The 11,583-nt window shown below is 40.6% G+C and overlaps 2 protein-coding genes across 6 annotated transcripts in view; one reads left to right on the forward strand and one right to left on the reverse strand.

The window, feature by feature from the left end:
* The window catches only part of UMAD1 (UBAP1-MVB12-associated (UMA) domain containing 1), a 79,008-nt gene extending 70,960 nt beyond the window's left edge, over positions 1 to 8,048 (reverse strand). Inside the window, exons 1-4 of one of the 5 annotated variants that reach the window (XM_051786061.1) lie at positions 8,008 to 8,040; positions 7,708 to 7,790; positions 6,179 to 6,283; positions 567 to 685 (exon numbers count right to left, since the gene is read on the reverse strand). In XM_051786061.1, coding sequence (XP_051642021.1) covers positions 567 to 648 — 82 coding nt within the window. In that variant the 5' untranslated portion in view covers positions 649 to 685; positions 6,179 to 6,283; positions 7,708 to 7,790; positions 8,008 to 8,040. Of the gene's footprint in view, positions 1 to 566; positions 686 to 6,178; positions 6,284 to 7,707; positions 7,982 to 8,007 lie in introns of those variants that run through there. The other 4 variants (XM_051786063.1, XM_051786060.1, XM_051786065.1 and 1 more) reach the window with 4 other exon arrangements.
* On the forward strand, positions 8,030 to 11,179 carry RPA3 (replication protein A3). Its single transcript, XM_051786066.1, has 4 exons — positions 8,030 to 8,215; positions 8,480 to 8,554; positions 10,051 to 10,159; positions 10,656 to 11,179. Exons 1-4 carry the CDS (start codon positions 8,117 to 8,119, stop codon positions 10,736 to 10,738), a joined length of 366 nt encoding a protein of 121 aa, XP_051642026.1. The 5' UTR covers positions 8,030 to 8,116; the 3' UTR covers positions 10,739 to 11,179.
* Positions 11,180 to 11,583: the final 404 nt, after the last annotated feature.

Genomic DNA, 11,583 nt, shown 5'->3' on the forward strand with positions numbered 1-11,583 from the left:
GCCAATTCTCAGGTGACTACACTCCAAATTAGTTTTTGAATAACAAGAAGACTTTGAAAGCTCTAAACTGCTTAATTTTTATCAAACGAGTCAGATTCTGAGACAGAACATCTACATTTGCCATGACCAGAAATTCCCAGATGATTCTTGGCTTCTAATATAGAAAGTCTGAGGGTAAAATGAAATGGAAGGAACCTGAAAAAAGCCAGTCCTTTAACAACTGCAGTAAGATACTCTCTTCCCACAACTGTAATCATAAAGCTGGAAGCCTAAACTTTACCCTTTTTTGTTTCGTAAGGACGTAAATTCTCCTTGCTCAGAGTATGAGAAGAAAACAAGGAACAACATTTTCAATGCTCTTGAATGTAGTTCAGATCTATGTAAATAAAACTTCAGCTATTTAGTCCAAATGAGGAGACCACGAAAATTAACTTCTTCAGGAAAAATAAGAATACTGAACAATTTTTATCATAGCTTCTCTTAACATTGCATTTGGTCTAACCATCTCAGAGAAACTTCGACATTTTAAAGACGAAATAATTATTTTAGACAGAAGCACCACTTACCCACAATAACAAATCCATCTGCTTCTCTCTCTGGCACTGTAACCTTCTTTGAATCTTGACTTTTTCGGAAGAAGCTGAACATAGTCTCTTGGGGGGTTTTTTGTCTTCTAAGATGCTACCTAAATGAAGATAAAATATGTTAAATAAATATAACAGAATTAATCATAAAACCTTCATACCATTCCAAAGGCCACATACCTGATATTATAGTTTAATCTTTATTATCGGATTTGAAATATCAGGCATTTGTATGTCAGACAGATTGCCTTGTTGATGCTGCAATTTACTTCAGTAGACAAGAAGAGAGTGAAGTACAAAAGGCTTTTCTACAAAGTTAGGAGTGGAGTGGAATCATTAAAAAACCCGACAACTTTGACCTTACTAAAGGAAAATGGAAGAAGGAAACCCCCTTTAGCATTCATCCAGCATGTTTCCATATTTTTCTTCCACTTCTAATTGTTGTTACACAAACTTTCTCATCAGAGATAGTTCTAAAGCATCCAAAATTTTAAGCCCAAAACATGATATTATAGAAAATGCAAGCCTATAATGCAGGAATAATTGAATGACACAAATTGCACTAGATATTTTCAGTTGTAAATGTCTGTGCATCAATTAAAAAGAGCAACCACCCATCCCTACAATATTAGCGTAGTAACTGTTTTCATTTTCCCCAGTTGCAATCTTAAAGACAGCCTAACAGTTGTGTATATTTGATTAAGAGTTACCACTGATTCTCTAAAAAGAAACTACAAAAAAATAATTTTTTGCTAATTTTTTGCAACAATAATTCACTAAAAGAATACTCCAAAGCAACTAAGAATGCCATTGCTAGAACGAAACAAGGAACACATTGGGATAAAAACATGGACTGCAAAAGAAAATTCTCAGTATATCCTCTCTCTCAAGACTGGAAGACTACACAGAAGTAGTTCTGAGTAGCTTAAAAGGTACAAATTAATATTAAAAACCAATGAAGGGAGCTGTGGAGGTGCTCTCATCTCCAGCCCCCAAGGGCTGAACTGGAATGCCTGGACAATGTCAACTATGGAGCAGTCTGTGGTCTGGCTGAAACACATTATGTGCTGGACACAAAGAGGAAGGTTTAAATAAAGGCATGTGAAGATCTTCTCTACTAATATACCCATATAAAATTCGGAAAAGTGGAATAATGTCGTTTCAGCTTTGAAGTAGAATTTGAGGAGCAGAATCCTGGTTTATTTTGCAGACATCAACATGCTAAGGAGAAGGTACTGACAAACCAATAGCAACATCTAATATACACCTCCAACAGTGGGAAGGAGCCCAAGGTAAAGAATTAAAGAGGCATGCAGTGTACAGTTTCAGTAACATAATTTCACACTAAATGTAACAAAGAAGAATCTTTAGAAGGTAGAAAAGAGAGAAGAGTGCTACTATGAAGTGTGTGGATTAAAAAAATAAATAAAAGAAAGAGCGATAAAAATTCTGGATTAATTATTTGCTTGAATTCTTCACTCCCCATCTAAATATTCATGGTACCACAAATAAGACTTTTTTTGTCCTAGCCAGCGACCTGCAGCAATTAACTGCACAATCAGCACTGACTATTCATATAAACTACCTCAAACTCTGCTGTTACAATCAATAGCAAATAGTTCTATACTCCATAAAGTCCTATGTGAAGTGTAAGCACTGGCTTTCAGGAGCAGTGTATAAATAGATCATGGTAAAAGCAGCAACGATTCAAACTGTGGTCTGATACCTGAGACTTGCAGGCTGAATACCCCGCAGCCTGGCCAGCTACTGCTTGCTTATGCTGACACAGTGCAGTTTCTAGCAACCAAATGAACTACACTGATGTACACAAGAACAGAACAAACCATTCTGTGATCCAATCCCAGGTATATAGTAACTAAAAAAAAAAAAATGTCACTTATCTGCACTTCATTCCCTTTTGCTTGTTTTCCTACCTCAGCAAGTGAAATACTGATATTTCCAGTTCCATGGAGATTACAGAGTAGAAACTCCTAATTATCTCATTTATTCCTTACCTTCCCCCACACCCAGGCTCAACACATGGCGCCAGCAGCATATTCCTTTTTCAGCCCTCAGGGAATAAGTCTTCTCCTGCTACCAATTAGGGTTGTCAGTCCCATAGCTCAAGTGGTAAAAACCTGTGCTGTAATGCTCAAGAGTCAGGTTTCTGCTCCAATGATGTATGAAGGAGAGGCAGTTGCGGAACAGTTTAAAATGCAATTTTACCTTCATTCTAAGTGTTCAACAACAAGAAGCAAAATCAACTAGATGAGTAAAATCTTACAGATAGCTTTGGTAATGGCTCAGATTCCAATCAGCCACTTCAGGTGCCAGAGCTGTAGTTGCTCCAATCACCTTTTTTTTCTCTTTTGAGATCTGGATTATTGTACAGTGTTCAGCTCTATCACATAACGTTCCCCCTTCCCTTCTTTCTTGCACAAAGAAAAGCATCTTAATCAGTACATATGTGGCACAAAAGACTTGTATAGGGAACCGTGCACTTGTAGTCTTTTAAATCCTGCATACTTAACATACGTAAACTTCACTGCTTAAAAGACAATACCCATTTAAATTCTGAGTAAATTAGCAATCAGGACAATTTGATCTAACCAAATTAATGTTACAAACACTCTCACATACTAGATTTTATCCTCTCATTTACAGGAGACAGCCTGAGTATCCCAACTTTTCCTGAACCCCACAAAATTCACCTTATACATGAGTGTTGATCTTTATTTTGTAATTTTCAGTTTCTGAAGTAGCTTTAGCTTAATTCCACTGCCATCAATATTTCTCTAACAGAAAACAAAACAAAACAAAACCCTAAAACCATACCAAAACCCACACATACTTTTGCTTGAAGCAGAAAACCAAACAAAGCTAACAAAAGTACTCCCTAAGCTCAGGCCTCAAGTGTTAAAACCACTGGCCCAGCACTAAGAAAACGGTACATGTTGTATTTTGTGATTGTGAATTTGGGGAGGAGGTACGGAACCCACATACTAAAAAGACTAATGTGAAGCTGTTTCTTTCTCGAGGTGTTCACCTCTTAGAAACAAAAGTTGTGCTTGTAGATCTCAGGTCTGTGTAACGTATGTGAAGGAACTACCACTTCCAGCATTTCAGCAGCTTTGCTGAACACAATATTAAGTGTTATAAATAAACTAAATAATAAAGAATTACTAATAAAATAGAAGGAGGGCCCAGAAACAAAAATTAGAGCTGCATATGGTACAGCGTAGGTAAAGGAAAAGCTGTGGACAGGCAATGCTGGGGCATTTGAGATATTTGCTCTTTTAAGAATTTTATCAACTGTGGTACTTCAGAAGTAAACATAAATCTCTCCAGCAACGGGAAATGCAACCACTAAATTTCTTGAATTACATGTTAAAACAGAACAAAGCCCCTGTCCAACGAAGAAACACAGAGCTGAATGGAAACACTCGTGCTCTTTAAGATAAGAACACAGTTTAAGCACTTGCAGAGTGAGGCTGGAGTTTTACTACTTGTAGATAAGATGAGGTTTCAGGTAATGAAAGCTCAAAACAACCAATTTCCATACAAGTTTCATTTCAGAGTAGAAATTAAATTTGAAGTCTGGGGACTTGGATGCATGGTCACACAGACTTGACGAAAAAAAAGCACTTAGTTGTGGGGTGTTTTTAAAAGCTGTCAGCACAAAATCACAGAAAATACACCCACCACTCAGAGATAGTACTACATTCCTGCAGTCATTCCTCCTATATAGCATAGCACTTTTCCCTTCCAGATGGGATTAATTTTATTTCTATAGGAGACCTGAAATTGAATTCACTGCCTAAAGATAAAAATCTCCCTTGGTAGGAATATATTATTCTCTTCTACTCATGTTTCCCCCTCCCCCCCCAAAAAAAGTGAACACAATCACTGATAGTTAAGAATAATGCTTTTGGCACCGCTTCAGTCATTAGCAAGTAATAAGCTGTAAACTAGAGCAATTCTGTGAGGCTGCAAAAAATATTTTGTCTTTCTGTGAGTCTCTGAGAACATATGTGGCACTGGACAAAGATGAGTTACAGAGCTGCACAAAGGGGTTAATTTATTCCTCCTGCATTTTGTCAGCCTCCTTTGACAAGAACTATGTGTGACCTTTGAGCCAAACCAATACATTAAATCCAATAAAATTTTTCAATGCAATGAAGATCCTAGTATATTTAGCATTACTTTTCAGCCTTTCCTGAATGTTCACAATACTGGAGGGGAATCGTAATTTAATATTAAAAATACCAAAGATGCAGACTAAGATAAAGAGAGGATGCCCAGGACTACAGCAAAGCAGAACTGCAGTGGCACTGTCAGTAATTACATAAATGATGAAATGAGGACAGAATGAGATACAAAACTGACCCTAAAGAAAGAACCAGAATAATTTCACATCTAGCAGCTTAAGCTATATAATCTATGGAAGAAGGAAACAGAGCATCAGAGCAATTCTCACTTCCATGTTACCATCTGCTGTGATTCACCAATAAAGCAGCAATCAGAAAAAGAGCAAGATGTTTACAGCCCTGTACAGTCCTGCTTATCATGAAAACAACCAATTTAAGAGTCAAGAACATGCATGTTGAAAAGATTTCTCTGTGACACCAAAAGAACAGTTTAAAAGCTTTTGGCCTAATGTAAATTACTATGTGAAGAATAAGAAAAAAAAGACATATAATTTCTTTTCTCTTGCATTAACATTAGTCATAGTCCTTTTATTTGTATTTCTTGAAAACAGAAGAATGGAAACACAAATTCAAAAAAAATAGATATACATATAACGAAACATTAACAATTTTTTTTGTACTACATAAAATGTTAATATTTATTTTTAAAGTTTTTATAAAATATAAGAAAAGTAGAAATACTAAGAACTATGCAACCCAAATTACCATAGTATAAAAACACTTGAAGAGGCTGCATCATAAAAAATCAGCCACAATCAAGTCAGACAATAAAAGCATAGGTGACAAAGGCAAAGCCAGGACTATTTGGTATTAAGTACATCAGTATTAAGAGTGATGCAAACATTCAAACTCCTGATAGAAAATGCTAAAAGAGAAAGCTAGGTGTTTATTAAACACAATACTCAGTAGGTTGAAACATACTTCTTTCCCTGCAAACAGTTCTCTTTTGACTGCAAACCTTCAGCACCTGCTAAATATGATACAGACACAAATTAGTAAGATCTTGTACAGCATTTTTCTAGCAGCTGACCCTTCAAATCTTTCGGCCCTAGAAGAGCCACTGTGCACCAGCCTGCTGCATCTTGCTCCAATAGCTACATTTATGAGACCTCTCAAGACTCTGAAGATATGCTAAGGAGATGAGGATATTCTTTTGCAAGTAAAATACTGAAAAGGTGAATGGCATAGTGACGCTGAGAAGATGACAACCAGCTAAATGTCCTCAAAGATATAACTCTGAGCACTCCCCAGTCACATGCTGGTTCTGCACAGCTTCTGGCAGTAACTTGTTTCCTTGGCAAGCTGACCAAAGCTACTGCCATATAACAACACTAACCCAGCCAACTAACAAAACCCACTTTGCACTGGTTAGCAATATGAACTGACCTGTGGGTGGCTAGGAGAGACAGTCGGCACGTGAGCGGTGTTGTGACTGCCCTTTTAAGCCAGAGCAGAGTTAGATTTTCCCAAGTATTTCCTGAAACACCAGTCCTGGAAATGGAAAGAAAATCACAGAACCACAGAATGACTGCAGTTGGAAGGGACCTCCAGAGGCCACCTTGTCCAACCCTCTGCTAAAGCCCTTCTTAGGGCTGATTGTCCAGGATCATGTCCAGATGGCTTTTGACTATCTGCAAGGATGGAAAGCCCACAACCTCTTGGGGCAACCTGTACCAGTGCTTAGTCACTCTGACAGTGACAAAAGTGTTCCCTGATGTTCAGGGGGAACCTCTCGTGTTTCAATTTGTGCCCATTGCCTCAGGTCCTGTTACTGGGCATGACTGAAAAGCGATTGTCTCCATCCTCTTTGCACCCTCCTTTCAGGTATGTACATTCATTAGTAAGAGCCCCCTGAGCATTCTCTTCTCTAGGCTAAGCAGTCCTAGCTCTCTCAGCCTTTCCTCATATGTAAGGTGCTCCAGTCCCTTAATCACTGCTGTGACCCTTCTTTGGCCTCACTCCAGTAAGTCCACGTGCCCTCTTGTACCCAGCACTCCAGGCATGGCCCCACCAGGGCTGAGTAGAGGGAAAGTAGCAGTTCCCTCTACCTGCTGACAACACTATGTCAAATGCAGACCAGGATATCATAGTCACCTTTGCCCCAAGACCAATTGGAAGGAACCTCTCCACACAAGGGACAGACAGGGAGAACACATGGAAAAAGGCAAGATGTGTGGTAAGTGCCACATCCAGATGCCAGCTCTGTCTTACATCAGTTGCTCTAACCCTGGGGATTGAGCATAAACTCTTTAATAGTGAAACAAAATGAAATTAACAGAACAGAATAGCTCAGTTGGAAGGGACCTGCAGTGATCATCTGGTCCAACTGCCTGACCAGATCAGGGAGGATCAAAAGCTAATGCATGTTATTAAGGGCATTGTCCAAATGCCTCTTAAGCAGTGACAGGCTCAGGGCATTGACCACCTCTCCAGGAAGCATGTTCCAGTGTTCCCTCTTAGTAAAGAAATGTGTCCTAATGTCCTGTCTAAACCTCTCCTGGTGCAGCTTTGAATCATTCCCATATATCCATAGCTCTGAGCAACCTGGTCTAGTGGAAGGTGTCCCTGCCCACAGCAGGGCGATTGGAACTACATGATCTTTAAGGTCCCTTCCAATCCAAACCATTCTGCGATCCAGAGACAGCTACTGACAGGTACTGAGATAACTACTGGACATCAGGGAGATGAGATCAGCATCCCCCTCTCCACATCCCCTCCGGAGGAAGCTGCAGATAGCAATGAGAGCAATCAGCCTTCTTTTCTCCAAACTAGAGAAACTCTAACTCTTTAGCTGTTCTTACAGGACATTCCTTTCCCCAGCTTTGACTCCCTCCTCTGGATGCAGATGCAGTGCCCATAACTACACAACACTCCAACTGAGGCCACACCAACGATGAATATAGCGGGATAATCACCTCTGCTTGTGCCTGATGCACCCGAGGATGCCTTTCGTCCTCTTGGTCCACGGTGCTGACTTACACCAGAGGGGAGCCAGCATCTAAAGCGAGAGGGAAAACGGCGGGGAGGGGAAATATGGGCTGTTTTACAAGGAGTAAGTGCCAGGATACGGGTAGAAGCGGACGGCCGCGTTCCCCGGCTCCCCGGGGCTCGGCCCCCGCCGCCCTCCCCGCGGCAACACCGACACCATCGACACCCGCCCGGCCACCCCCCGCCCGGGCCGCCGCTCACCAACCGCTCACCAACCTCCCACCAACCTCCGCCTCCGCTTCCGGGTCGCCTCGGGGAAGGGAAGTCCCGCCCCACCCGTCCCGTTCCCGGTCCCTCGGTCCCTCCCTCGGCGGAAGGCGGGAAGCGGCGCCGGCGATGGGCGACATCCACGAGGTGCCGCGGCGGCGCATCGGCACCGGGCAGCTGGCGCAGCACATCGGGCAGCCCGTCTGCTTCGTGGGCCGCGTCGAGAAGGTTCGCGACGCGCTCGGCGGGGTGTCGGGGCGGGGATGTGGCTGCCCTGGGCAGGGCTGGGGCTCTGTCCGGAGAGTCCGGCGCCTTCCTTGGGGTAGCCCGGCGGCTCCAGCCGGGCCGGGAGCAGGGCGGGGGGCCGACGGATCCTCGGGGGAAGGTCCCGCTGCGCTCTTCGGGATGAGGCGGCCAAGCCTGTGGCGCTTCCAGCTGCCTTGAGAGCGCACGGGCCTAATGTCTTATGTAGACTTTAATGTTCTTTTGTAGATTCATCCTACTGGAAAGCTTTTCGTGCTTTCGGATGGCGTAGGGAAACATACGACTGTGGAGCTGAGCGAACCTGTAAGTTAGGGAATGCTTTCGAAGTACTTAATGTCGCCTCTTGTGGATACCGGAGGGTTTGTCTCTTCTGAAACCTCTGCATGCTTTCCATGTGTTGAGTTTTTAATCGGGAAAAAAAATACTCTGTTTCCATTTTCCACCTGTATTTCGTTGCCTCTGCTTCTTGCATCTTTCAGCTAGCTTGCAGTCTTACCCATGAACTGCCTTGGTCTTCATTAATTTTCAACTAGTGTTAAGAGACAGAACTCATTCCTTGTCAGACACATCCCTGCCTAGCTATTTTCTCTTACTCTATTTGTTGTTTACAGTGTAATATATATTCCACTACATGTGTTTACTCTATTGTAATTTCACTTTTTTCTCCCATTTTCATATTGTTTTTATAATCAAAAAAGACCCAAGAATATAGTATTCCTAAGGCTTTTTTGAGTTGACATTGCTACATCCTCTTAGAACATTTGTCATAGCATTCCAGTAAACTTCAGAGTTAGCTTGAAGCATTCTTTCTTAGCAAAAAAAACCCAAAAAAACCTCACCAAGCAATTAATGCAATGGGTATAAGATATAATGAGAACTACTGAACAAAAATACTGTTTCCTTTGTTTTCATGTATCACTGAAGGAATAACACCCTGACACTCTCTTCTGTCTCTAAGTATTTTTTTTTCTCTAGCAAATGTTGTAATTAAAGGATTATTTTTGTTGTGATGGCAAATGCTCTAGCTTGTCTGAGAGCATGTGTATATTTACATCTTTTTCTCTGAATGAGTTGTTAAATTCTGAGAAATCTTGCCATTTTCTTGTGAAATAGTTGCATATGGTCCTCTTAGACTTTCAAGACAGGATTCTCTCCTTGTTGATGAAAAATGCATTTTGATCTGGCACATTTTTGTCTTATAAATGTGAAGCTTGCTGACTTTAACTTTCAGCTGCAAGAAAATAGCCTTTTTTTCCCCTGTTCAACCAAAGGCTTGCTAGTGTCTTTGTGTTCTGAACACTTACTGACAGATTACTTTAGAAATAATTTCCAAATATATCTCCTGAATCTGGAATACTGGAACTGCTCTCTGGCATGTGTGATACCTCCTTAGTTCTTACAGAGTTCTATAATTGACTAAGGATTTAATGCAGTGCATTCAAATCTGGATTCTTCTGCTCTCTGTGTCCTAGATTACTCTCTGTTCAGCATTTAATTGATACAGTTTTATATACTTATAAACTGTTATCTTCCTTCTGATGCCTCTTTCTATGTTTTTTTTTTGTTGGTACTGAATTGGCTATTACAAAACCTGTAAATCTGTAAGTGGGTCAAGTCTTGTGGGTTTTTGTGGGGAGGGCAACAGGGCCATCCAATAGTACTCTATTGTTTGACATTAAACAGAATCTGCCACAAACAAACCGTCAGCTGTGGAGAGTTCCTAGCTTAAGTGCTGTGCTTTTAAGTAGAGATAGCAGCTAATTTAGTGTTGCTAATTTCATCTTTGGTATGTTTTCTAGCTAGATGAGGAGATCTCAGGAATTATTGAAGTAGTGGGAAGAGTAACAAATCAGGCAACCATCATGTGTGTGTCATACGTCCAGTTCAGAGAAGACAAAAGTCCATTTGGTAAGTAAGAATATACATTATAACAAATTCATTTTGAGATCTGAACTCTTCTTCAGTAATACCAAGGGAGAGCCTGATTACCTTTTCTTACAGACGAGGTCTCTCTTCAAGCTGCCAGATATGGAGCTGGGTGTAGAAAAGGAGTGTCATGAGAAAAGTTCTGTACCAAATGTAGTGGTTTATGGTTAAACTGTAGGGAGTTACTCAAAGCCAAAGCCAGTCTTGATCATTGCCATGCTCTGATTTTTCTCCCACTCCTGTTGGAGTGCAGTTCTCACCTTGACCTAAACTTAGTGTGACTGTGCAGCCACCAGGCCCAAAAAGAACCCTCCAGAAAACAAGGAATAAGTGTTGCTGTCTTGGGGAAAATGGGAATTTGAGGGAGACTGGGATCACTCAGCTATACTACTTTAAAATAAGCAGTGCTTTAATGTTGTCATTGACTTCTGGGGAATTTAGCTTATGCATCATAACCATTTTCTTTGCCCTCTTTCAGATCTGGAACTCTACAATGAAGCACTAAAAATTATTCATGAATTCCCTGAATACTTCCCATTTGGTACTGGGAGGAACACTTGATTTTTCTTAGCGTATATTTATTGCTTCAGGGGTGACAACAGTACCTGACAGCATGGTAACAGTTGCATTTATTTTCAACAAATATACCGAAAAGATGCTGTTACATGTGCTAAGTATTGCCAATGAAGAGCATTTTCTTTGCAAATGTATTTATTCAGCAAGGAGAATACTTCTGTGGATGTCTTGCTCACTGTATATATCTAACCCTTTTGCATCCATGAGGAGTGTTCTCTTACAGGATTAGATGTGGCAGAAACAGAAGTTTTGTAAGAATCCTTTTGTTATTAGGAGAGGTTCTAGGATATTTTACTGAAGTAATTTGGTGGGGTTTTACTATAAAGATTTTTAATTTCAGTTGCTTTGATACAAATTTATTGAACAGGGGGCAGTATTTTGGATCTTGAAAATGGTCTCAACCAATAAAAAAGATCTCACACTTAACTATTTGTGTCAGTATTGCTTGTTAGAGTGCTGTTTTCAGTGATATATGGTGACTCCTGTTCTACTTTACCTGAAACTGTTAAATATAACAAAGTGGAGTACAAGGTACTTGCCTTTTGCACTGATGTTAAACACTTGGAATATGTCTAGTTAGTCTTGGGGATTTCAAGCACAGCTGACTGCCCATCACAACCTTACTTCTTGGTGGGAATCTAAGCAGCAGTACCAGTATTCAGCCAGCGTGTCATGATGACTTTAACAATAGGAACTTCTGCACAGTTCCCAATTTTGTTACTATCCAAGCTATTTACACAACTCATAGCAGAATTTTTAAGGTCTCTTAAGGTAGCACAATCAAAGTAAAATCAAGCTTTGGATATACGTTCTGTGAATTACTAAAATAT

Source organism: Manacus candei, unplaced genomic scaffold (assembly GCF_025592945.1).
Source record: "Manacus candei isolate 608988 ecotype Guabito, Panama unplaced genomic scaffold, ASM2559294v1 h1tg000021l, whole genome shotgun sequence".
NCBI lineage: Eukaryota > Metazoa > Chordata > Aves > Passeriformes > Pipridae > Manacus > Manacus candei.

Bases quoted from the DNA above. Each gene is read 5' to 3' on its own strand.
- RPA3 (XM_051786066.1), top strand. From the start codon at position 8,117: ATGGGCGACATCCACGAGGTGCCGCGGCGGCGCATCGGCACCGGGCAG. The intron at 8,555-10,050 runs GTAAGTTAGGGA...TATGTTTTCTAG, and splicing joins CTGTGGAGCTGAGCGAACCT to CTAGATGAGGAGATCTCAGG. The intron at 10,160-10,655 runs GTAAGTAAGAAT...GCCCTCTTTCAG, and splicing joins AGAAGACAAAAGTCCATTTG to ATCTGGAACTCTACAATGAA.